Below are 24,501 nucleotides of genomic sequence, written 5' to 3' on the forward strand. Positions count from 1 at the left end.
GCATTGCAGTTTACTTTCTTTCTATATTTTAAAGCAATGGGTTTTTTGCATAAGTTTTTTAGAATCTGAAGTTTGACCTGCCCTTCACTTTTGTATATCCCTGAGTACCCAGACTTGTGTTAGCAGAAATCACTGCTCTTAAGTGTATATTAGCACCTCAAATTATGCTAAATACTTTCTTAAAAATGAGCCTTCTGGACAATGAGGCATTTTAAGTTAAAAGTCTTGTTAAAATATAAGATGGTTGTTGGCTCTAACTTGAATATATGATTAACAATTATATGTGGTGTGTGTATGTGCACACAATGCAAGTCTTACATTTTTACCTTTTATTATAAACTACATATCAAATAATCTAGCTTTCCCTTTCTAAGTATCCTAGTTTCATTCATTTTATATTTATTGTAGCAATCATTCAGTGTCTTCTATTGTGTGACTTCAAAGTGCCAGGCACTTTGTGGACACTAGAGGCACAACAGGGACCAAAATACATCTTTGCACAGATTAACGCCTCATCTTCTAAATTGGAAGACAGCTTTTGAAAGGTGGAATGATGTATTTTACTACTTTTAAAATATTTCTTGTGATCTACCACTATGACCTGAATATAGCAGGTATATAAGACTACAATTTAATAGGGAGCAAGACATATTTCCCACTGTTCTTACTGAACTTTTCTGCATAAAACATGTCTGGCTGTTTTACATCTAGGTTTCATTTTGAATAATGACTTCTGTTATCTCTCTGCCAATGTCTTTGCTTACTTTCCTATTCTACTCTTCCTGTTCCTCTAAAGTCTTAATTCACATTAAATTTAGGCTTTTGTGTGACTCTGATGCCCGAAGAGCAACAGCTGAAGAACAGATGAACAAATGGAGAACATTGTTTTCACCTTTTTAAGGTGTTAAGTGTTTGAGCATTTCATGCTTCTACTTCTAGGATCTCTAATCTTATTAAGTAGCCATGATTCTTACCCTGTTTTTCACTCATAATTCTGTTAAAGACCATTCACCCAATAAATATTTAATGAGCTCCTATCAAATACTTAGTCATTAGAGATACAGAGATATTATGGCATGGTCTCTATCCTCAAGAAGCTCACAGTCTTGAAAGAGACAAACAGTAAACTGACAAAGGAAAATACAGTGATAGACAATGGTCGGGGAAAACGTATGAAGGTTCTGCCTGGTAAGACTGTTTGATGGAAAGCTGAAGGTAAGCTGGGTAGAAAGGATTGAAGATAGAGAGGGTAGCATGAAGAAAGGCAAAGACGCAATCAGCAACATTTCTCCCTACCCCGCCAGGAAATTATCAACAATTTTCTGTTGATGAAGCATGAATGTAAAGAAATGAAGATGGAGGCAGACCAGGGAGCATCTCAGGTGCCATGTCAAGCAGCTTGAACTTTTTCTTGAAGGGGATAGGAGGTCATGGTTAGGCTCTGAGAAGAAAGTAATGTCAAACTAGTGTTGTATATCAATCAATATGGTAGCCCTGAGATGGGATGCATTTGAGCTAATTGACATCAAAGGCAGGAAGAAAAGCAGTGAGTGCACTTCAGAAGTTGAGGTAAAAGATGCTGAGACCCTGAACTATGGCATTTGCAAATATAAGGAAAAAAATCAGTCTAACTTAATGACAGAATAGTTGTAGGAATTGAGGAGATTGGAGGTATGTCTATTGATGGCTTTAAGGGGATAAAAATGAAAAGTGGAATTTTTTCCACTGAAGATCAGAGTAAATTAAAGTATGGCAAGATAAAGCAGTTAATTACATACACACGATTAAGAACATTTTCTTGTTATCCTGATTTTACATTACATTGAGCATTTTTAGCAGGGAGGAATGCTTCCCGTTTAAGCACGCAGCTTCTTAGGGTTCATTTTTATGTTCACTTTTTCTATTGGCTTTCTGTATTCCCTCAATGACATTTTATGCTAGAATCCTTACTTTTCTGCTTCTTTGAAATAAATTTTTAGTTTTACTGTGTCCTCCTGCCTATTGATCCATCTTAATCCCTGATGCTGTCTCTTCAATTACCTTTGTCTCCATGCTATGGTCTGTCCTACCCTGCCTTTGAATCCCCCCAGGACCTTTAGAACCCAACTTGGTTCTAGTGTCCTGAACTTCTGCCTCTTAGTGAAAGGAATTTGGATTTAAAATAAATTCTGTAATCCTACAGAGAGATAAAGCAAAGCATACTGATAGATTATTTTTTAAAATGATACATTACTTTTTTTAACATCTTTATTGGAGTATAATTGTTTTACAATGGTGTGTTAGTTTCTGCTTTATAACAAAGTGAATCAGCTATACATATACAGATATCCCCATATCTCCTCCCTCTTGCATCTCCCTCCCACCCTCCCTATCCCAACCTTCTAGGTGGTCACAAAACACCAAGCTGATCTCCCTGTGCTATGCGGCTGCTTCCCACTAGCTATCTATTTTACATTTGGTAGTGTAAAAAATACGAAGTTTTGACTCTATTTCTCAAAGCAAAAATATCTGTACATTCTTATTTGATTGAGGACTCTAGAGAAAATAAGCTAATCAATAGCAGATATTTAGCTCCTTCTCTTTCCAAAACTCTTAACTGATGTCTTAAGCCTTAAAAAAATACAAATAACTTTTAATGGATGCAGATACTTAGGGATAGTTATAAATGGTAAAGATGTTAGTTGAAATAGAAATATTTATTGACTCTTTAACATATGCTACATGTAGTCGGAATTTCAAGAAAAATTAAAAACATAGATTAAATGGTCTTTGCTCTTAAAGAACTTTCAAGACAAAAGTGGAGGAAACTAATGTGGAAAAATTGTGATAATAGACAAAATGGAAAGTAGCACACAAGCATTATGGACTCAGTGCACTGGGGGTTAGGGAAAGAGAGACCAGATCTAGTCTGGACAATCAAAGGAGGTATAAATAAAGAAATATTATTTATTACCTTTGCCAACAGATGAGAAACATCTGGAAAATGTACGATGCAAGTTGAGAAATTAGAATTGGTTTTTCAAAACAGTAAGTTGCACAATTTGGCTATAGGCCACTTTGGAACGTGTATGGCAATAGGGAAAAATAAAGGTGGAAATTCAGCAAGGATCAGAGCATAGAAGGGCTAGAATATGAGCCTAAGGAGGCTATAGTTGATTTAATTTGTAATGTAAAGACTGAACCTTTCTGAGCAGAGACATGACTAGCTCTTACACATAAAAGAAGATTAATCTGGCATCGCTGCTTTAAATGGTAGTTAGAGAAAACAGACCAAAGGTTGGAAGGTAAACTAAGGGGATACTGCAAATAGTCCATGTGAGAGGAATTAGGTTAGGGTAAGGGACTTGGGAAAGGAGACAAGGGCATAGATGTAAGATACGCTGTCACAGTGAATTGACAGCATTTGGTAATCGACTAGATGTGCAGAGCAAAGAAAGATTTTTTAAAAAGACAAAAATTTTACATTCCAAATGACTCGAAGGAATAACTAAAACATTTACAGAGAGAGAGAGAGAGAGAGACTTCAAAGGATAAATGGTTTAGTGATGGAAGATAATGACTAACACATAGCCTACTATACATACATGGCAAGGGGATATCATGTAGCTTTTAAGAAAACAGAGGTTATGGCAAGAACTTGGAGCTCAAATTTATAGAACTGCAGAGATGAAATAAATATGAGAATAAAACTCAGAAATTCAAAATGAAAGCCAATGGCTCAGTAATGGCTTAGTGTTAAAAAGCTCCCAAAAGAGGTTCAGGATATGTGTTTTATTGAGTTTAAAGGAAGCACCAATGGCTCAAAGACAAAGGATTTGAAGATTAAATGTTCACTTACAATTTTCAAGGAAACAATTTTGGTAAAGAAGTGGAGATTGAACCACAATGCAATAATTATAAAGTAATCTTTTGAGAAGGTTGGTAGTAAAAGAATGGAGAAAGAGAAAGACAGTGTAAGAAACACAAACAGTCAAGAGAATGTTCCTTTGATCTAGGGGTGACCTGTACATTCTAGTGGGCAGAGCGAAGACTTCTAGGGAGGAATGGAAAGGAGACGCAAGGCAAAGAGGTGGTTATTGATATTGCCAAGTGTTTTAGTGAGGTAACAGGAAATGAATTACTCATAACTGGTCAGGTCAGTCTGTGATCAGGGTCCAGGAGATGAACAAGGAAAATGAAGACAGGAGGAAAGTAGAAATCAAAAAGAAGTTAACGAAACAGTTTGGTGAGCATGAGATGAGAGAGTGGAAAACTGGGAAGATATGGACAACGGGGACACAAGAAGGGACTTTCTAACTAGGGATACAGAAAATAAAATGATATCCTGAGAACCATAATTAGAACAATTTCCAGTCTTTTTTTTAACATAAGTGCCTGTAAATGGGAGAACATAAGGGCAAATAAGGGCAACAAACAAGATGTTTTAACATTAAATTTTAATTTTTCTTTTAAGTAGTGTCAAAACATGGAATTGAGGATTTCCCAGGAAAGGAGAAAGTAAACAATGATCATGTACATGGAGACCGAGGACTATAAATCTTACCTCTCTCAGAGGATCATTGAGTTCATTGAGAATATTTTCCTCATCAAAGATTTTGCCTTGGTATCTGTGTTCATAGTAATCATGTATCTTCTGACGCATATCAGCTGGTAACTTATGGAATGACATGTATTGTTCCACTTGCTTATACTGTAAGGAAAGGAAAAACGGAAATTAGAAAACATTGTTAGGCTGTATGAGAAATCGTCGTGTTACCTTGTTGTGCTATATTCAATAGTAACAGTAACAAAAAGAAGAAATCCTTTAAGGGGAAGGAAATAATGTACTAGGTTGTAATGTACCTACTCTGTGTGACAGACTGTAGAAAGCATTTGTTTAGGTGAACATTTCCTGTAAAGACCTGAGATGTTATAGAGAGGAAGCATGGAAGGAGCTCAGAGGTAACTGGGTGCAGCCCCAGAAAAGCCAGTGATGAGGCAAGAAAACAAAATGTGATGCTATTTTTTGGATTTTTTTTGAGCTGAGTTCTAAAAGAAGTATGAAGTTGCTGTTTAGCTCTTCATTTGGAGAAAGAATCCCATAACTTTGGATAGTACAAAAGGTCTTATCTTAGACCTTTATAGCAAAAGATCAGACCTGATTAACAATTGAATCTGGAGGCAGAAAGCTTGGCAACCGTTTGCAGGTCATAGATACTCAAGCAACACGTGCCCTACAAATTAAGAGACTGTGTCAGGCTTCAATGTAGGACGTAGAAAAATATCAGAACGAGACTAGATCCACATAATTTTATAGCTGAAACTTAGACATTTAATTTCATTTAAACAAGTAGTACTTAAACTTGATTGTTTATAAAACTTGGGGTGAGGCTGTCTTTTGGGAATGCAGATTTGCATTCTTTTTTTTTTTTTTTTTTTTTTTGCGGTACGCGGGCCTCTCACTGTTGTGGCCTCTCCGGTTGCGGAGCACAGGCTCCGGACGCGCAGGCTCAGCGGCCATGGCTCACGGGCCCAGCCGCTCCATGGCATGTGGGATCTTCCTGGACCGGGGCACGAACCCGTGTCTTCTGCATCGGCAGACGGACTCTCAACCACTGTGCCACCAGGGAAACCCCCAGATTTGCATTCTTAACTCCAGATATTGATTCCGTTGAGGTACCTGCCTTTGTAAGTTTACATACATACTCATATACATATACATATACATACGCACTTAAAAAAATCCCTGCAAATCAAACAGGAACATAGAAGCATGGAGATTACTTGGAAGCTTATTAGAAGAGAATTTCAGGCTTTACCTCAGAGCTGTGAAATCTGCATCTTAAGAAAGATCCCCAGATGATTCATACACATTTAAGGTTGAGAAATATTCCCTCGATGTTTCAAATGCAGGTGGTCATAAGACTATACTTTGAAAAAATCAGTTAGACCCCCAGAATTAGTTTCATTGTATGGATGATAAAACTGAGTACAAATAAAAAGGTAGGTAATAAAACTGGATGAAGATACTGGAATAAAAATCTTTGCTTAAACACAACACATTTGACATATTATCTATGAAAAATTTTTTTCAAATCTTTTCCTGTTAACAGAGCTCAGACTAGAAGATCTAGGTGACTGGACTCCTTGCCCATAATTACCGTAATTACAACTGGTAATTGATAATACATATATCTAATGGGAAACAGCAACCCATTGTATTGTATTTCTTCAAATTTTTTTACATAATTTCCTTACACATAACAGTCATATTTTTGGACATTCCCTTTTAGAGTTTAGTATTCTCAAAGGAAATACAACTTTGTCATGAGATTCCTTTATTTGGTCACCAGACTGTTCCCTGAAGTATTTAAAGCCTGCAGGCCTACATATATATATCTCTGAAGCAACTTGATTATGATTTAGGCATTCTGAATTTAGGCACCAATGCTGTCACTGTCATTGTGTGTAAGTGGCTTCTAGTATATACTTGAGAAGGACTGGGTTAATTTTTCCTGAAGAAGTCAGAATCTGTATGCTAACCTTGGTAGCCCACCCTTAGCTAGAGACCTCAGATTCAGCCTTCTTTTTTTTTTTTTGCGGTACGCGGGCCTCTCACTGTTGTGGCCTCTCCCGTTGCGGAGCACAGGCTCCGGACGCACAGGCTCAGTGGCCATGGCTCACGGGCCCAGCCGCTAAGTGGCATGTGGGATCCTCCCAGACCAGGGCACAAACCCGTGCCCCCTGCATCGGCAGGCGGACTCTCAACCACTGCGCCACCAGGGAAGCCCAGATTCAGCCTGCTTTGACCCCTCATGCAGCTGGTCCAAAGGAAAGACGCTTCAGTGGCCCTTTCTACAAGAAACTTTTTTAGAGACATCTTTGTATCTGATTTTTACTCTTAGCCAAGAAGAGGGCAGTGGGATATTTGAGGTACTGTTTAGATTCTGAAACTCCACTGGAGATCCACAGGCTAACTTCTGCACTAATGATTTGCAAATAACCTGCTTGGTTTGACTAGTTTGGATGGACTATTTAAAGAGCTATTGAGAGCTTTGTTGGTGAGCTCTCCCCAAAGCAAGACTCCTTGCACAGATCTTGGTGGTTCAGGCCAGTGAGTCAGTATGCTCCAGGGTCCCAGAGATTGAGCCCACAGGGAGGGTGCTGGGGAAAGGCCCTCGGGCCTCTGATGCTTGTTGGCATTCTCTTTCTCTGTTGCACTGAACTTTGCCTTTAAACGAAAGCCTCATATGAGTATAATCTATGGAGTCTGGTGAGTTCTGTCAAACTTCCGAACTTGGGAAAACAATAAAACAACTTCAGACAACAGGGCTGTCACTTACGGCATTGATGAACGTCCTTTCAGTTCTGGCCAAATAAAGGATTCAGTGTTCTTCAAAACCAGTAGGTATCAAGTAATCTCTGCTCACTTTTCTCAATAGAGTGCTTGCCCAAACACTGCTTGGGGTGGTGAGAATCTTTTTTTTTTTTTTTTGCGGTATGCGGGCCTCTCACTGTTGTGGCCTCTCCCGTTGCGGAGCACAGGCTCCGGACGCGCAGGCCCAGAGGCCATGGCTCACGGGCCTAGCCGCTCTGCGGCATGTGGGATCTTCCCGGACCGGGGCACGAACCCATGTCCCCTGCATCGGTACGCAGACTCTCAACCACCGTGCCACCAGGGAAGTCCTGAGAATCTTTAACTTTAACTGGCATACTGAAGCTCTAGATTTCTCCCTTTTTTTGCATGTATCTCAGGGTTATGGGAGACAACATTAAAACTAAGTAGCATTTTAATCATTTTGGGGAAATCTGTGCCTGTGTTTGAGGGAGAGTAGGGGAAAGAAAAGAAATTCAGTTTCTGACAAGTTAAGTTTAAGATGCCCATGGCACATCCTAATGCTTATATGTAGGTCAGGCACTTAGAAGAGAAAATATACGCATAGCCAATGACTAAGGGATCACTAAGGATGCGTCAAGTGAAGACATAAAAAGACAAAAAGTGGAACCTATATTTTAAAAGCAGTTGAGTCATGGAGTTTGACAAGTTAAGGGAACTCACATTAGCTAGCACGATGTAAGAACAGGACCAGAAAAGCTAGATGAGCAAAATCCAAAGAAGGATAAAGTTTCAAAGGGGAGGGGGCCACTCAAAAGCAAAGATGCAAATACAATTCTTTCTTGAATATATAAAATCAAAAATTCATTGTATCAGATTTAAAAGACTATAAAACAAATACCATTTAAAATTCTAAGGTACTATTATTTTTTAAATGTTCTCTTCAATTAAAATTTTATATCTATATCTATAATGCATGTACATGATATTTTAGGGGTTCAGAACAGGCTTTTTCAAGATGTGACACTTTGGCATGTGGGTTATGTGCTAAAGGCAGTGGGGACCCAGAGGCTCAAGAGAAACTACTGTCCCTCCCTTAACTACTTAGGATAATTTAAATTGGGGATTCTTCCCAGAAAAAGGGTTATTACCAGAGATACATTTTATCTAAGTGGTCCCATCTGTATGGCAGGACAAACATCCAATTACCCAACAACTGCTCTTCTTTTTATCATCCTACGAATTATCCTCCTGTTTCTGAGAGCTCCAGGCCCCTCTCCCATTCCTTAGCCCAGGATGGCATATATACCTTACTTTACCTCTTTGTCTCTGAACCTCTCCTGTATGTGGGGTCTCTGACCCTATCAAGTATGTGGGATTCATGTACATATGAGAAATAAAATTTGATTTTCACCTGTAACTGGCTCATGTCAATTTAATTCTTAGACTGGACAGAAGAACCTAGAAGGATAGAGGAAAGTTTTCTTCCGCCTTGACAATATTAAAAATGTGCCCTAATAGAGTGATTATAACAAATGGCAACATTCCATTGTCAAACCCACCAGTCTCACTTCTCCCGTGTCACCATTTTTATTTTTTTATTTATTTATTTTGTTTGTTTGTTTTTTGCGGTACGCGGGCCTCTCACTACTGTGGCCTCTCCTGTCGTGGAGCACAGGCTCTGGACGCGCAGGCCCAGCGGCCATGGCCCACGGGCCCAGCCGCTCTGCGGCACGCGGGATTCCCCCGGACCGGGGCACGAGCCCGTGTCCCCTGCATCGGCAGGCGGACTCTCAACCACTGCGCCACCAACGGAAGCCCCTGTCACCATTTTTAAAAAGGTGTTTAGTTGGTATCACCAAGCAATATGCTTCTGTCTCTATTTCTTATATGGATTAATAATAGGCATCATTTATTGACTTTTTGCCATGACAAAGTGGTTTAACTACTTACAGTTCCCTGTATCTTCTCACCCCCTTTCTCATGCTATACCTGTGTCACTAGTGCTAATTGTTCCCTTGATCTCCTTTGTAACTTTACATAATCTATTTATACTTTTATTTCTTGTTCAGAGAACTCTAGACACATTTACCAGATGAAAGTAACAAACTCCCTCCTTCACTCCTACTTTCTAACTTCTGTCATCTCTACTTTTATGATATAAAGGTGGATTATAATTTTGTACCCGTAATTAAACCTACCAAACCCATAAAGTGTTTACATTACTTTGACCATGTATCATGATGCCAAGTGGAACATTTGATGACATTTCCTTTTGTTTCATGGATTTTTAATGATTTTCATTTCTTGCATAATTAGCTCTTATTTTAGTTTCTTTTTTTTTTTTCCAGCCTTCTTATCCTACCCAATAGTTGTTGAGTTTTCTTTAGAGATTTTTCTGTAGGATTTCTCTTTACAACATCCCTGGTTGGGTTCACTATTCTTAGACCCTATGTTTTTCCTTTGGTTTAGTTATTCATGTTGCTGGAACCAATCCCTAAGTAAACAACTAAGAAATACTGAGTGGGATATAGTTTTTTGGAACCATTTCTTCTCTGAAAATGTCTCTGTTAAACTCAAAGTTGATTGATAACCTGACTGCATACAGAATTCTAGGTTGAAGTCTAGTTGGATACTGAGCCTTTGGATAATTGATGCACTTTGCTGGATATGGTCCATGTTTCTCACCACTTATTTCATATATTCTTTCCCTGCATTTCCCCCTACATTTCCCTAGATTTCCCACATTTTCTCTACATTCCCCAATATTTCCTGAAGTTCTTCGAACTCATTTTAATTCCAAATATCTTTTCAATTCTTTGAGCTTTTATCTTCATAATTTTATTGCATTCAGTTTAGAAATATATTAATACATGAAGTTAAAAAGTAATTTTCAGGCATCCTTTTATTCCTGAAAAATCTGGGATGTCACAATACAGGGGAATTGAAAAGTATCCACTGGATTTAGGTTCAGTAAAATTTTTGGAGTCTTTGCACTCAGTGCTTTCATTGGACCGTGTGTGTACATCAGAAGTGGGGGCAATTCAAAACAGTTTGCAAATGTTTAGAAGTAAGAACTGAAAATGGAAACAGCAAATGTAACCATCTCTCTGACGCACTCTAGTTAAAAGCGTAGAGCTAGAATGATAGCATGGTAAATGTCAACAATTCCAAAAGTCTAAAAAAAAAAGTTTTAGTCACATTTATATTGTTTTTATATTCATGAAATGATACACTTACCAGAAAACTGAATCACCCCTACTTTAATATCCCCTACTCCTTCATCCTAATCCTCAAGATAGTATCAAATCATGTAAATTCTACCTGCTAAAGGTTTCAATAATTTTCCTTTCCCCTGCATCACCGTTATTATCAATCTAGTCAAAGTAACTTTATTCATCCTCTAAACTAATTCCTAGCTTCCTAACTACATTCTCTGTATCAATTTGCACATGCCTTCTTACAATCCTAATTCATTTTCCATAATCCAGAGAAATCTTTTTTTTTAACATCTTTATTGAAGTATAATTGCTTTACAATGGTGTGTTAGTTTCTGCTGTATAACAAAGTGAATCAGCTATACATATACATATATCCCCATATCTCCTCCCTCTTGCATCTCCCTCCCACCCTCCCTATCCCACCATTCTAGGTGGTCACAAAGCACCGAGCTGATATCCCTGTGCTATGCGAATGCTTCCCACTAGCTATCTATTTTACATTTGGTAGTGTATATATGTCCATGCTACTCTTTCACTTGATGGACCTAGAGACTGTCATACAGAGTGAAGTAAGTCAGAAAGAGAAAAACAAATACCATATGCTAACACATATATATGGAATCTAAAAAAAAAAAAGGTCCTGAGAAATCTTTTTAAAATGCTAAGCTTATTGTCACTCTTTTCCTTAAGGCCTTTTAATAGCTTCCCATTGCCTTCAGGATCAAGTCCAACTTCCTTGGCCTATGTGGGCCTCTCCTGCTCTATCACGTGCATTTCCCCTTTGTTCGCTATGCCCTGGTATATTAAATGTCTTTCATATTCTTAAACTTACCCTGGTAGCTGTATGCTCATGCTGTTTCCTCAGTCTGAGATGTTTTTCCACCACGTAATTTCATGGCTAATATCTATTCATCCTTTAACTCTCTCCTCAAATGTACTATGTCAAGGAAGTATTCTCTGACTCCCTAGGCCACGTAAAGTCCCTAGGTATACACTTATAGACAATGCTGAGATTACCCCTTAGTTACGCTAAGGGCACCTGCAATTGTTACATGTCTGTCCTTGCCTATCTTGCTCACCACTGACTCTGCTAACATATTTGCAAATAGTTAAGTTCTCAAGTATTCACTGATTGAAAATCTGGTTTGTTGCACACTTTCTGAAAATTCTTCTGATAAAGGAAACAAAAAATGTGATCTTCGCCTTCTTTCAGTAATAATAATGGTATCAATGGAAGATGCCAGATAGGGAGGTTCTTCCACATGGATGGAAATTGTGGATTTGTATTTTATTATTATTGGTTAGTATTGTTTATAATTCAGAGAAAATTGATTAAATTTGAGATTCTTAACTCTAACTTATTGCAATTAAAGTGGATTAATTTGTTCTTTAAAGAATCTGTGGTTTCTGTCTGAATCTGTGTTAGTCTTTATGTCAAACACAGCTATAATGAGGAGGAAATTATTGACTGTAAAAGAGAAACTGCCTTCCTATAATTCCAAAATGCTTTTAACAATTAGGAAATAGCAGAAATTAATAAAAACACGTGCAAAGTGGTTGAGAGTCCACCTGCCAATGCAGGGGACACGGGTTCGAGCCCCGGTCCGGGAAGATCCCACATGCTGCAGAGCGGCTGGGCCCGTGAGTCATGGCCGCTGAGCCTGTGCGTCCGGAGCCTGTGCTCCGCAACGGGAGAGGCCACAACAGTGAGAGGCCCGCGTAATGGAAAAAAAAAAAAAAAAAATGGTGTCTGAAATGCTGTTCTTCCTACAGAATAAAAAATTAATGTAAGTTTTATATTCAAATGATTATATGTTGTAGATTTTAAACATAATTACAAAATAATAATTAATAAAAATAAAATATTTAAAATTTCCTTTCAAAAACCAATAATCAATTACTTTTTTCATTTTTAATGTTTAAGCCAATCATCATTGGATTTATGACTAAGCTATCTTAATTTTTACAAAGATATTTTTAATATTGCCATTTATTTACATGGTAACTGAAGCTATTTTGATCCTACATTTAAAAATAAATGAATCCCTTTTTATATATACATTAAAAAGCTAGGTTGTATGCAAGTGAGTTTACCAAGTACTATTTTTTTTATTAATTTTTATTGGAGTATAGTTGCTTTACAATGTTGTGTTAGTTTCTGCTGTACAGCAAAGTGAATCAGCTAAATGAATACACATATCCCGTCTTTTTCGGATTTCCTTCCAATTTAGGTCACCACAGAGCACTGAGTAGAGTTCCCTGTGCTTTACAATACTATTTCTAAAATATTTACAGCAGACTGAATCATTTTCAAAAACAATGTTATAAACAGCAAAATGTTCAATTCATACTTACTGAGGAAAAAGTTTCCTTTAGCAAAAAATGGATTCCTAGTTATTTTGTGAAATTCTTTTAAGCATCATAGTCATATTAGACTAAGTCAAATAATGATAAAGAAATCCAAATACACCTAAATTTGACTTCCAACATATTAAATGCAAACAAAATTAAAGACTAATCGTACATGAAGAAAATTCGATGGTTGCAAAGTTATATTTTTCTGCAGAAGTTTGAGTGGGATAATTCCATTTTTATCTTCATTCTACTTTATCTTTTTGGAAAGCTGGGTAATCAAATATGGGTTTCTTTGTAAGACAGTGAATTCTTCAGCTGTCAGCATACAGGGAAAGCTTTTTGTGATAGTGAATATGTATCTATTTGACCTGGAAAGCTATCAAAATTACAACCTAACAGGTGATCTTAAAATCCTTACAGAAAATATTACCAGATAAAAATGGTTATTCTTCCATCCAGAATGATCTCTTCCATTATAAACAGACACTTGCCATCTTATTTATGGAATCTAGCACTCACTATCTATTTAGATATTTCACAAAATATATTTGAATATAAAAGCAAGATTTAAAAAAAATTGGAAATTGTATATCATAGCTCTTCCTTCTTCCCTCCTTCCCTCCCACTCTCCCTCCCTTCTTTCCTTCTCTCTCTCTCTCCCTCTCTTTCTTTCTTCCTCTGTTTCTTCTAATAGTTTGATTTAAAAATGGCCAGATTTCAAAAAGTTTTCCAAAAGTCAGAGTATTAAAACTTAACTAAGTAATTGAAAACCATAATAGTAACGAGAGTTCAATGTATTTAGCAATTACAAGAAAATGCTTAACTACAAAGTAAATAAATTGTTCATATAAAACATTTTTAGAAAGTTAATTTTAGCCATTATAGAATAAAGGTCAGGGGGATAGATGACTGCTGGAAATTGAAACAGTCATTATTATCATTATAATAGAGTTAAAATGTGTGCTTGGTTACTTTAGAAATCCTTTAGAGTGTCTTCCTGCTCTGAATGGCTTTGATCTCTATTACTGCAATTTTTCTTGGAGTGTGTGTGTGTGTGCACTCACACCTGTGTGTCTGTGTGTGTGTTTGCAAATAAGAAAGTGATTTTGATCCTTAATTCAATGAGTACAGATGACATAAGATGATCACCTAATCACCTTTCATTTTCCAATAGGACCATTTAAAACATACTATGCTGTTTTATTTCCCTCCCCCAACAAATTCTTTCATTCATAGATAATGACCTTACCTAAAATTTCAAAGAGAGATAGAAGACTTCACACAAGCACATGTATTAACTCATTTAGAAACTCACCTATTTTTTCTCCCTCTTTCCTTCTTGGTCTTGCAACAATGAAAGAAGTGTCTTTTCTCTCATTTGAAGCTAATCTTTCAACTGGGTTTGAATATCCTCTCCCCATCCCTCCACAGAACCATTACCCTATCTGCTATACTTTCTATCTTATATCTTCAGTGTTCTCTATACATGTTGGCTCCAGCCAAATAGCTTTTAAATATACTCATTATATTTTAAATAATAAAATATATTATTTTATTAATAATAATAAAAAATAATATCTAACTCTTGGATATTACAAACTATTTTCCAGGAACTCAACAGTTTACTCATATTTACTTGTTTACAACCTTATGAGTTGTTACCATTATGTTTATGTTACAGATGATGAAACTGAGGCACAGAGAATTTAAATAATGTGTGTAAATTCATGCAGCTAATTAGTGTTGAAGCTAGGATTCGAACCCAGGCAATCTGGATCCAAAGTTTGTGCTGTTTACTCACTACATGATATTCCTGTCTTCAAAAAATGGCTCTCAATTGAGCACAAGTAGTCCTCCATCTAACACCCTATTTTTCTCCTTCCTTTTGTCAATCAATTTCTTGAAAGAGTGGTCTACAGTCATTATCTCATTGTCTTCTTTACACTGAAACTTTAAATGTTGAATTATAACTTCCATTCCTTCTATTCCACTAATAATCCCTTACATTTCCATAATTTCCCAATGGTTACCAATAACTAGATACTTTGCAAAGATTTTCTTATTTTTATATGAACAGCATTGAATACTAGTAGCAGACACTAATGATTCCCCATGCAATCCCTCTATCCTTGCAAGCTGGCCAACTCTGATGTCAACTGTAATTATGGTGGAGAGTCCATCTAAGGGTTTCTGTCTCAGGGCTTTCTGAGAAGCCTAGAAAACTTGCTCAGCTCCAGCTAGAGTTGCATGGGAGTTTGGGGATGGAGAGAGATGTAGGTAACATTCAACCAATGAGGGACTTGAGTCTAATGATTAATGTCACAGTCTCCCAACCTTTGAAAAGACGATTATAAGGAGAATTCTGCATGGTTCTTCAGAGGGTCTCAGTAGGACTAAGTTACACTTGCTCACATTAGAAAACAATTCAATAAAAATACACTTCATTGGTTTTCCTTTTTCTCTAGTCTTACTCCTCCTGTTTCCCCATTTTGCCTCTTGGAATTACTCCCCAGTGAATTACCTACACCCAAATCCTTTTCTTAGGCTTTTGTAGGACAACCCAAACTAAGACGTTACTGTTGATCCCTTCCTTCTAGAAAAGCATCTTATCCTTTAGCTTCTTCATCTGTATTATTTTCCTGTTTCCTCTCTTCTCATTGTCTTCCCGCTGCACTCTTATTTGTTGATATGTCTTTCTATGTTGGTGTTTCCAAGAACTGCGTCCAAGGCCTTTTTAAAAAATTTTCACCTCACATATTTCCTTAAGCAAATCTTCCCACTTGCATGACTTCAGTCACTATCAATATACCACCAGTCTCCAAGTCAATGGCTCCAGTAGAGAACTAACTACTGATCTCTAGACTCATATGTCTACCTTCCCCTTAAGCATCTACCTTCAAAACATGGCTCAAGGGCACATCAAATGCAACATACTCAAAATTGAAATCATCTCTCTTCTCTCCCCGCACCTCCTCTATGTAACCATCAGCCTAAGCTATAGATCTGGTTTATAGGACAATCATCTTTCTGTTTCCAACACACTTTACCTTTATCCTCCACAAACTAACCATATTGCCAACTGGGGAGTTCATTTTTAATCACTTCCTCTGAGAATTTTCCCCAAATATCTGGCTCAGACTTTAATGCACATTCAAATAACATGGGGATCTCACTAACTAGAGATGTGCATTTGGTATGTATGGGGTTGGGACTGAGATTAGGTATTTCTAATAATGTCGTGGGTGATGCTTATTCTGGTTACCAGAATATCACAGTAGTTAAGGATCTAGATTAGACTAGATGGGCCATTTGTGTTCTCAGAACACCAAGCCCATACCCTGGCTATTTTCCCACTATCACAATTGCTTATTGGGACTTCCCTAGTGGTCCAGTGGTTAAGACTCCGCACTCCCAATGCAGGGGGCCCAGGTTCGATCCCTGGTCAGGGAACTAGATCCTGCATGCTGCAACCAAGACCTAGTGCAGCCAAATAAATATTAAATAAATAAGTAAGTGCTTATTAAATTGCCTGTATTCTCTACTAGACGGTAAGCAACTTGAGGTGTCTGCTTACCGTTGTACATCTATTCTCTTGTACAGTTACTCATGTACAGTAAGTGTTCAATATTTGCTGAATTGATTAGTTATATACATTCAAAAATATCCTTTTTTGTAAAATATATTGTTCAGTTTTGATTGGGTACCAGATTTAAAGTACTTTTTAAAGTACTAGCAAAAATGTTATTTTTCTTTGGTAAGGCAAATGTATGTTAAATAGTCAAGCTGTTTTACTTCTTTTTTTAATTTTAGTGATAGATTGCAGAGGAAAATCAAATACCTATTCACTGTGACAAAATGCCTAGTCTTCTGTTTTGTTTTTTCCATTTGAAAAAATGCCTTATTTGAAGCAGCTGAAAGATCCATAACATAGTTCTTTAACTTCTAATTTAAATGATTTGTCATTTAATTTTTAAAAATTAGATGGTGAAGGACAAAGTGTTTCCTAAAACATAAAGCTTGTTAGTCGTAAATCTAGAGGTTATATGTCACCCCAAGGTTGAACCTTACAGGCTACCCATGATTGCAGCTCTTATAATTTGGGCTAAAGTGATTCAAATGGTATAAATTTTAAAAATATTAGGTGTATTGATTGTTGTCACATTATGTCCTGTGTGTGCATGTGTATGTGTGTGACTCTTCAATGGAAAAATGCAAGTTTAGTTACGTTGGGCCTCCATGGGAAGATCTAGTCACCCTGCAATGAAGAGTTGAACATTTCTTTTAATAGTGTATTTCCAATATCCTGGTTCCACCACCCTCAACCAACTTTTTAAGCTTTTACAAATGGATAATAAATTATTTACATAAGCCATATATAAGTGCATTAAAAAGATTAATAGTTTGAAACTAAGGACATTGTTTAAATATCACTGATATTTTTCTTCATTATTTCTGGTCAAAATATTTCTTAGCATTAGTAATAGCTTGATTTACATTGAAAGTCTCTCTAGTTTGTTTTTAATACAAGTGTTTCCATTTCACTGTACATAGTTTCCAAATTTAAAGCAACTGAATATCTGAGGAAACACAACAATTACTAAGAGTAAATATCATCTCAGAATAACTAAAAGAAGACAATGAATTAATGACTCACCAAGAAATCACCATGGAGAAGCGACATATTTGGTGAAGAAAGGAGCTTTTACAATGCTTAAAATTTACACTCCTTTGTATTAATTTGTTTTTCAAAAGTGAACAATTCTGGCAAAGATATCATTCCTTCTGTACAAATTAAAAGCATAATATTCTTTTTTTTTATGGGTATCTTTTTTTTTTAACATCCTTATTGGAGTATGATTGCTTTACAATGGTGTGTTAGTTTCTGCTTTATAACAAAGTGAATCAGCTATACATATGCATATATCCCCATATCTCCTCCCTCTTGCATCTTCCTCCCACCCTCCCTATCCCACCCCTCGGTGGTCACAAAGCACCGAGCTGATCTCCCTGTGCTACGCGGCTGCTTCCGACTAGCTATCTATTTTACATTTGGTAGTGTATATATGTCCATGCCACTCTCTCACTTCGTCCCAGCTTACCCTTTCCCATCCCCGTGTCCTCAAGTCCATTCTCTACATCTGCATCTTTATTCTTCTCCTGCCTCTAGGTTCTTCAGAACCTTTTTTTTTTTTTTTTTTTTAGATTCCATACATATGTGTTAGCATATGGATTAAAGACCTAAATGTAAGACCAGACACTATAAAACTCTTAGAAGAAAACATAGGCAGAACACTCTATGACATAAATCACAGCAAGATTCTTTCTGACCCACCTCCTAGAAAAATGGAAATAAAAATAAACAAATGGGACCTAATGAAACTTAAAAGCTTTTGCTCAGCAAAGGAAAACATAAACAAGATGAAAAGACAACCCTCAGAATGGGAGAAAATATTTGCAAATGAAGCAAGTGACAAAGGATTAATCTCCAAAATTTACAATTTTGATATTGTATCAATTTTGATATTGAGCTCATGCAGCTCAATGTCAAAAAAACAAACAACCTAATCCAAAAATGGGCAGAAGACTTAAATAGACATTTCTCCAAAGAAGATATACCAGATTGCCAACAAACACATGAAAGGATGCTCAACATCACTAATCATTAGAGAAATGCAAATCAAAACTACAATGTGGTATCACCTCACACCAGTCAGAATGGCCATCATCAAAAAATCTACAAACAATAAATGCTGGAGAGGGTGTGGAGAAAAAGGAACTCTCTTGCACTATTGGTGGGAATGTAAATTGATACAGCCACTATGGAAAACAGTATAGAGCTTCCTCAAAAAACTAAAAATAGAACTACCATAAGACCCAGAAATCCCATTACTTGGCATATACCCTGAAAAAACTATAATTCAAAAAGAGTCATGTACCACAATGTTCATTGCAGCACTATTTACAAGAGCCAGGACATGGAAGCAACCTAGGTGTCCATCGACAGACGAATGGATAAAGAAGATGTGGCACATATATACCATGGACTATTACTCAGCCATAAAAAGAAACAAAATTGAGTTATTTGTAGTGAGGTGTATGGACCTAGAGTCTGTCCTACAGAGTGAAGTAAGTCAGAAAGAGAAAAACATAATATTCTTTATGTACATAATATAAAACAAGATTGAAATGGATGTTACAGTACTTATCATGTCTGACATGATGTCATATTAAGAAGCAATGAAGCAGCATACACATACATAAGCACAACCAGTCAAAATCCATGTTTCAGACCTGAGTATTGATCAGTTGTCAGTTTTACCATGGAACAATTTTAATATCTCTTTTAATCCAATGGAGAAGTTACATTACATAATTACTATCATAATTTTTGGTAAATACCTATCAGAGAGTAAGGAGATGTTATTAGAAAAAAAGTGCTAAGTATAGCACTGCAGAATGAGAAAAAGCATAGAGGTCTTGTTTCAGCAAGGCCCAGCCTTTAACAAAAGGTGCATATTGGTAACTGATATTAAAAGAAAATACACATGTATATGTATGTTTGTATTCTTCATATACATCAACATGCAGAAATATAAATTTATATATGTAATTCACATTGAACAACAGTAGTTTAAACTGGCCCTGATTTAATAATATCTATTGACACTGCTTTGAGTCTGATAGCAAACCAACCTCATGCATAATAATATCAAGGGAAAGGAAACACTTTCAGAAAACCAGTCATGGAATTTATAAAAGAAAAGTTTCCAAACTTTATTAACTCTAACATTATGAAACAAATATTCTTTGGCTGATATAAAATTTGACTAGCTTTCCAGAACCAAGCCAACATCATAAGTTCCAAATTGTTTCCTGAAGTGGTGACAGATGACAAAGACTTCCAATTTAACTAGCATAAATTCACAAGTGCCCTATTAAAGTGAGAACTATTTAGCAGGACACTACAAAATATGCTTGCCAGGGAAACATCTTAGTTGAAGATGAAAGTAGCTGATTATTAAAATATTGGACCTACCACAAGGTCAGTGGCATCAGATACAATATGAAGATGAGTCAAGAGACATGTGTTAACTGCCTTGCTATTGGCCAAGCAAAGTGAAGAAGTAGATCCAATAAATGGACCTATGGGTCATCAGATAACCATAGTCAAAGACAGGTGAGCAGGGCCAGCAAAGTGAAGCAGTTTCCAATCCATTTCCACTCAATCATAACGGGATCAGGGGTTTGCATTGTTCCTAATAATCAATAAGATTTTTTGGTAATTTATTCTGATAGAAGTAGAGTCTGTTTCATTTGGTAAGTATTCATGGCCTCAGATGGTAATTACTCAAAGTCATCTGAAACTTCAAGATGATGAGACTAGTTTGATCTTTTTCTTTTTTCTTTACTTCTCAGTGCTGAATGATCTTAAGGAGGTATATTCATTCAATCAGTAGTCATTGCTAATGAGTATCTTTTTAGCCAGGCATTTTCCTATAGTTTAGCTGGGCAGCTAGAGTGGGTTATAGACATTTTAAATAGAAATGACAGGTGATAAAGGAATTTGGAAATTATTCCGGTGCCCCCTTCTCGTTTGTGTCAACATTCATTGACAGACAAATTGTCTTTTTCCTAGTTTCCTGGATTTAAGTTATATATATCATTTATACAGAGTGAAGTCCTCAATGTGTACCTGCAGACTAGATTCCTTTCAATCCAGATGTATATGTCCAATCGCCTAATTGGCATCTCTACTTGGATGTGTAATAAGGATCTCACATTTAACACATCCAAAGCTTAAAATCTCCCCCAAAATCTCATTTTACTATATATACACCTTGTCTCTGCCTGTTAGATAATGATGACTTCCTACCGGTAGCTGGGACCAAAAACACTGCAGTTGGCTTTGTCATATTTTTTTCTCTAATACACCACTTCTGTAGGCAAATCTTATTGGATGCACATTATTTTTCTTTACAGAAGTATAATTTACATACAATAAAATTCACACTTTAAGTGTACATTTCCATGAGCAATCACTGCCATATCCACATTTTAGAACACTCCCATCACTCCCCAAAGTTCCCTCATTCTCCCTTGTGGTTATCCTACACTCCCACCCCTGGTCCTAGAAAACTACTGATCTGTTCTCTGTCATTTATTTTGCTTTTTCGATAATTTTATACATAAATGGAATAACACAACGTGCAATCTTTTGCATCTGGCACTTTTTCACTTAGCATGATGTTTCTGAAATACATTCCTGTTGTTGAAGATATCAATAAAATTTTTTAAATTGCTGAGTCATATTCCTGGATCTGCTTTTTTAATATATTCATCTATTCATCCCTACTCTTACATACTTAGTCCAAGTCATCATTATCTCTTATGTAGTTGACTTCAATAGTCTTCTAACTCGTCTCTGCTTTAACTTTTGACTATGATTTATCCTTAAGCCAGTAACTAGTATTGTCCTTCTAAAAGGTAAGTCTGACCATGCTTAAAACCTGGTTTGTTTTAAAACATTAAAACATATTTAAAGTCTCGTCTTCGTTTAAAACCCTCCAAGTACTCCAGTCCTAGAGTGAAAGCTACAATGTTTCAGTGATCTACAAGTCCATATGTGACCTGGCCTCCTGCTGCTTCTCCTAGTACCATTTTCCTTACTCCCTGAACCAATCTGATGGTACCTTAAACCTGGAAATACAGAAAAGAGTACAAGAGTATCAGAGAAGACGTGGAATTATATATCATATATTCCTGAATCATTGGTCTTCTTCAGTGGTGAGAAATGTAAAGCCTTGTAATACTAAAATAAGATAAATTGTAGAATATACTGTAAAATCTGAATTTTTAAATAAATTTTCATATTGAGACGAGTGGCTTTAGTTTATACTCCAAACATTCTAGTGTATGTGTTTAAATTTCTCTATACTTTAATTGTACTTGGTAAAGAAGTGTGAAAATCATTGACTTAATTGATCATTCTGGATCATAAGCAAAACAAAATTTAATTATAGCTCAAGTTGAGCTAAGGCTAATGTAGGAGAACCTCCAGGAATGGATAATTTTAGCTCTGAATTTTGTTAAATTTTCAAGTTAGTAACAACAACAGTGACAGCAACACAATATACTATTCTAGAGGATTCAATGTTTGACTAGAATTTTACTTTCATTGGGTGGAATTCAAACAGCATCAGCTAATTTTTACTTGAGAAAAATTAAAATAGTATGAGATTCATCTTTCCTTTAAAAATAAAACACTGTATTCATGTGGGTCTATTTCACTGCTAATGGAGTATGTTAAAATACCGCAATGTGAAAAACAGAACTATTCACACATTTATTTAATAACAAATATATTTTCCTAACATTATCAAATTAAAAAAAACAGAATGGAATAAGACCCCTGAAAATGAAAATAAACTTGGGATCAGCAAATTACCGTAAAATAAAGTGTTAACTATAACACATGACTCATTTAGACTCCCAATTTTCCCAATTTAAAAATAATATTCCAGCACTTTAATATTTTTCTATAGTAAAGCAGATATTTTTAGTGCTTCGGAAAACACTGAGCACATCTCTAATAGCATATTATAGTTCTGATTAGGAAAACTGTTGAAATATAAATTGTTTCACACCTCTTCTGCACTTTAGCATCAAGTCTTTGAAGAAGGAAGAGGAAATTGGAGGTTATAAATAAATGAGAATATAAATCAAATGCTTAAATATTAGAACCTCATAGATTTTTCTTGGTATTTGAAGGTGTTAATGATTATAAATTGCTCTTTTCCTAAAGCAGACTAATATTTACTATTTATTAAATTTATACACCGCATTGTTCTTTTCCAAGTACTTTCTCTACAACTCTGTCAGCCCACAGGAGATTGTTAGTGACAGAGCAAAGACTCAAAAATTTTTCTCTTGACTGTGGAATGGTGCTCTCAGCTAAATACAAAGCACATAAGGATGCTAAAGATAAATATTGTTTCACGTGTATATAGTATGAAAAAAATAAAAAGAGAGTAGAATGATGACTAAGCCAAGTGGTCTATTTAATAACTTAGATTCTCCATTTTATTCTTTTTACTGACTTTCCACAAATGTGTATATCTGTTGAGTACTTCTGTGGTTGTTTGATTTTCACTTAAGTAAATAATGAAGAGGGGAAGACTATCTCAAGTCTAGAAAAGAAAAGGCTACAGAAGTCAGAGAATCTACTGAGTCAGCAGACATGTGGACAATAAGAATTATTAGAAAACAATCTACGGTTTAAAAATTTACTGGGTGATGATAATAACAGTGATAACATTTCTATGATGATTTATAGTTTACAAAGAACATTTGCTCTTCCCAGCTACCACATGAGGTAGGTGGGCAGACATGGTTATGTTTATATCTTCATGAAAATATTGAGACAGGAGGGAAAAAAACATGCTTAAGGACATACAATAATTTCACTGAAGAGCTGAAACTCTGAACCATGTCCTTCAGACACAGAACATGTGTCCATGTTTTCTGTGGATTATGTGTTCCATAATGTTAATGAAGCCAGTGAAAATATGTTGCAGCTTCCTGACATCATTATTTCTAAAAGGCTTCTGTTGATTCAAATGTTCAGCCCAGGTTGAGAGCTACTGGTCTAAAACAAGAAGAAAGCAATCAGAAATTTTTAATGTGAGAAAAAAATATGCATACTAGGACTTGTTGAGAAAAGCGGGCATGCTTTCCTGGAAAAGAAAATATTTGAAAGAAAGGGTTTGATTTAGCATTGTGCTCTGCTGTCCCTGGCAGAACTAGGGACTGTGGCTAGAAGCTAGAGAGAGAGAGAGAGAGAGAGAGAGATGCCAAATTAATAGATGGCTTGATATTCATAAAATTAAAAATATTTCAAAATAAATGTGTGCCTTGTGAAGCTGTAACCTCCCTGTCAAGGAAAGTGCTCAAGCAAAAATGAACAATTATAGATCAAGGAAAATGGCAGAAACCAGGAATGAATAAATTGAAACACATAAGAGATAACTCAAAGACTCTTAAGATTTCGGGATAGTTATCCACATTCTCATTTGTCTTGAACCTAATTTCCATTCTTCAGTTCAGATTAGTTGAAACTTTGTGCATTGGTTAATTTGTTTAAAAACAAATGTGTTAAATTTAAAAATGGCTTCTGAACTAGGTCTTGTAAAATTTAAGGAAAAAATGTTCCCATGGACTGAAGAGAATGCCTTATGTCCAACCTAATTAGGAACAATTTCCTGCACTGGCACAAACAAGGACACTATGAAATATGGCCAAAGAAGTTCAAATATAAAAGGGCACAAAATTAAGGTACTTATATAAACATATTAAAATTTTAACTACAAAGGAACATGAAGATATTTCTTTATTGCCCCCCAAATCTCAAATTTAAAGGTCTCTGCACAAACGACATTAGAATTCTGCAATTCTAAATCTTTCTCAAACACTTTACTTCATGACCAGAGTAAATACAGCACACTGAACATAATTTAAATTGTTCTTGATGACCCTTGGTAATCATTATGAATAAATAACACTTCCTATACTATACATAGTACAGTAGTTACTGCCAGGATTTTTCCATATTTC

The 24,501-nt window shown here is 36.1% G+C and overlaps 1 protein-coding gene across 1 annotated transcript in view; it reads right to left on the reverse strand.

Moving 5' to 3' along the window:
* HCN1 (hyperpolarization activated cyclic nucleotide gated potassium channel 1) overlaps positions 1–24,501 on the reverse strand; it is a 368,418-nt gene that overhangs the window by 67,302 nt on the left and 276,615 nt on the right. Inside the window, exon 5 of the mRNA XM_019929239.3 lies at positions 4,544–4,690. Coding sequence (XP_019784798.1) covers positions 4,544–4,690 — 147 coding nt within the window. The remainder of the gene's footprint in view (positions 1–4,543; positions 4,691–24,501) is intronic.

Source organism: Tursiops truncatus, chromosome 3 (assembly GCF_011762595.2).
Source record: "Tursiops truncatus isolate mTurTru1 chromosome 3, mTurTru1.mat.Y, whole genome shotgun sequence".
Classification (NCBI taxonomy): domain Eukaryota; kingdom Metazoa; phylum Chordata; class Mammalia; order Artiodactyla; family Delphinidae; genus Tursiops; species Tursiops truncatus.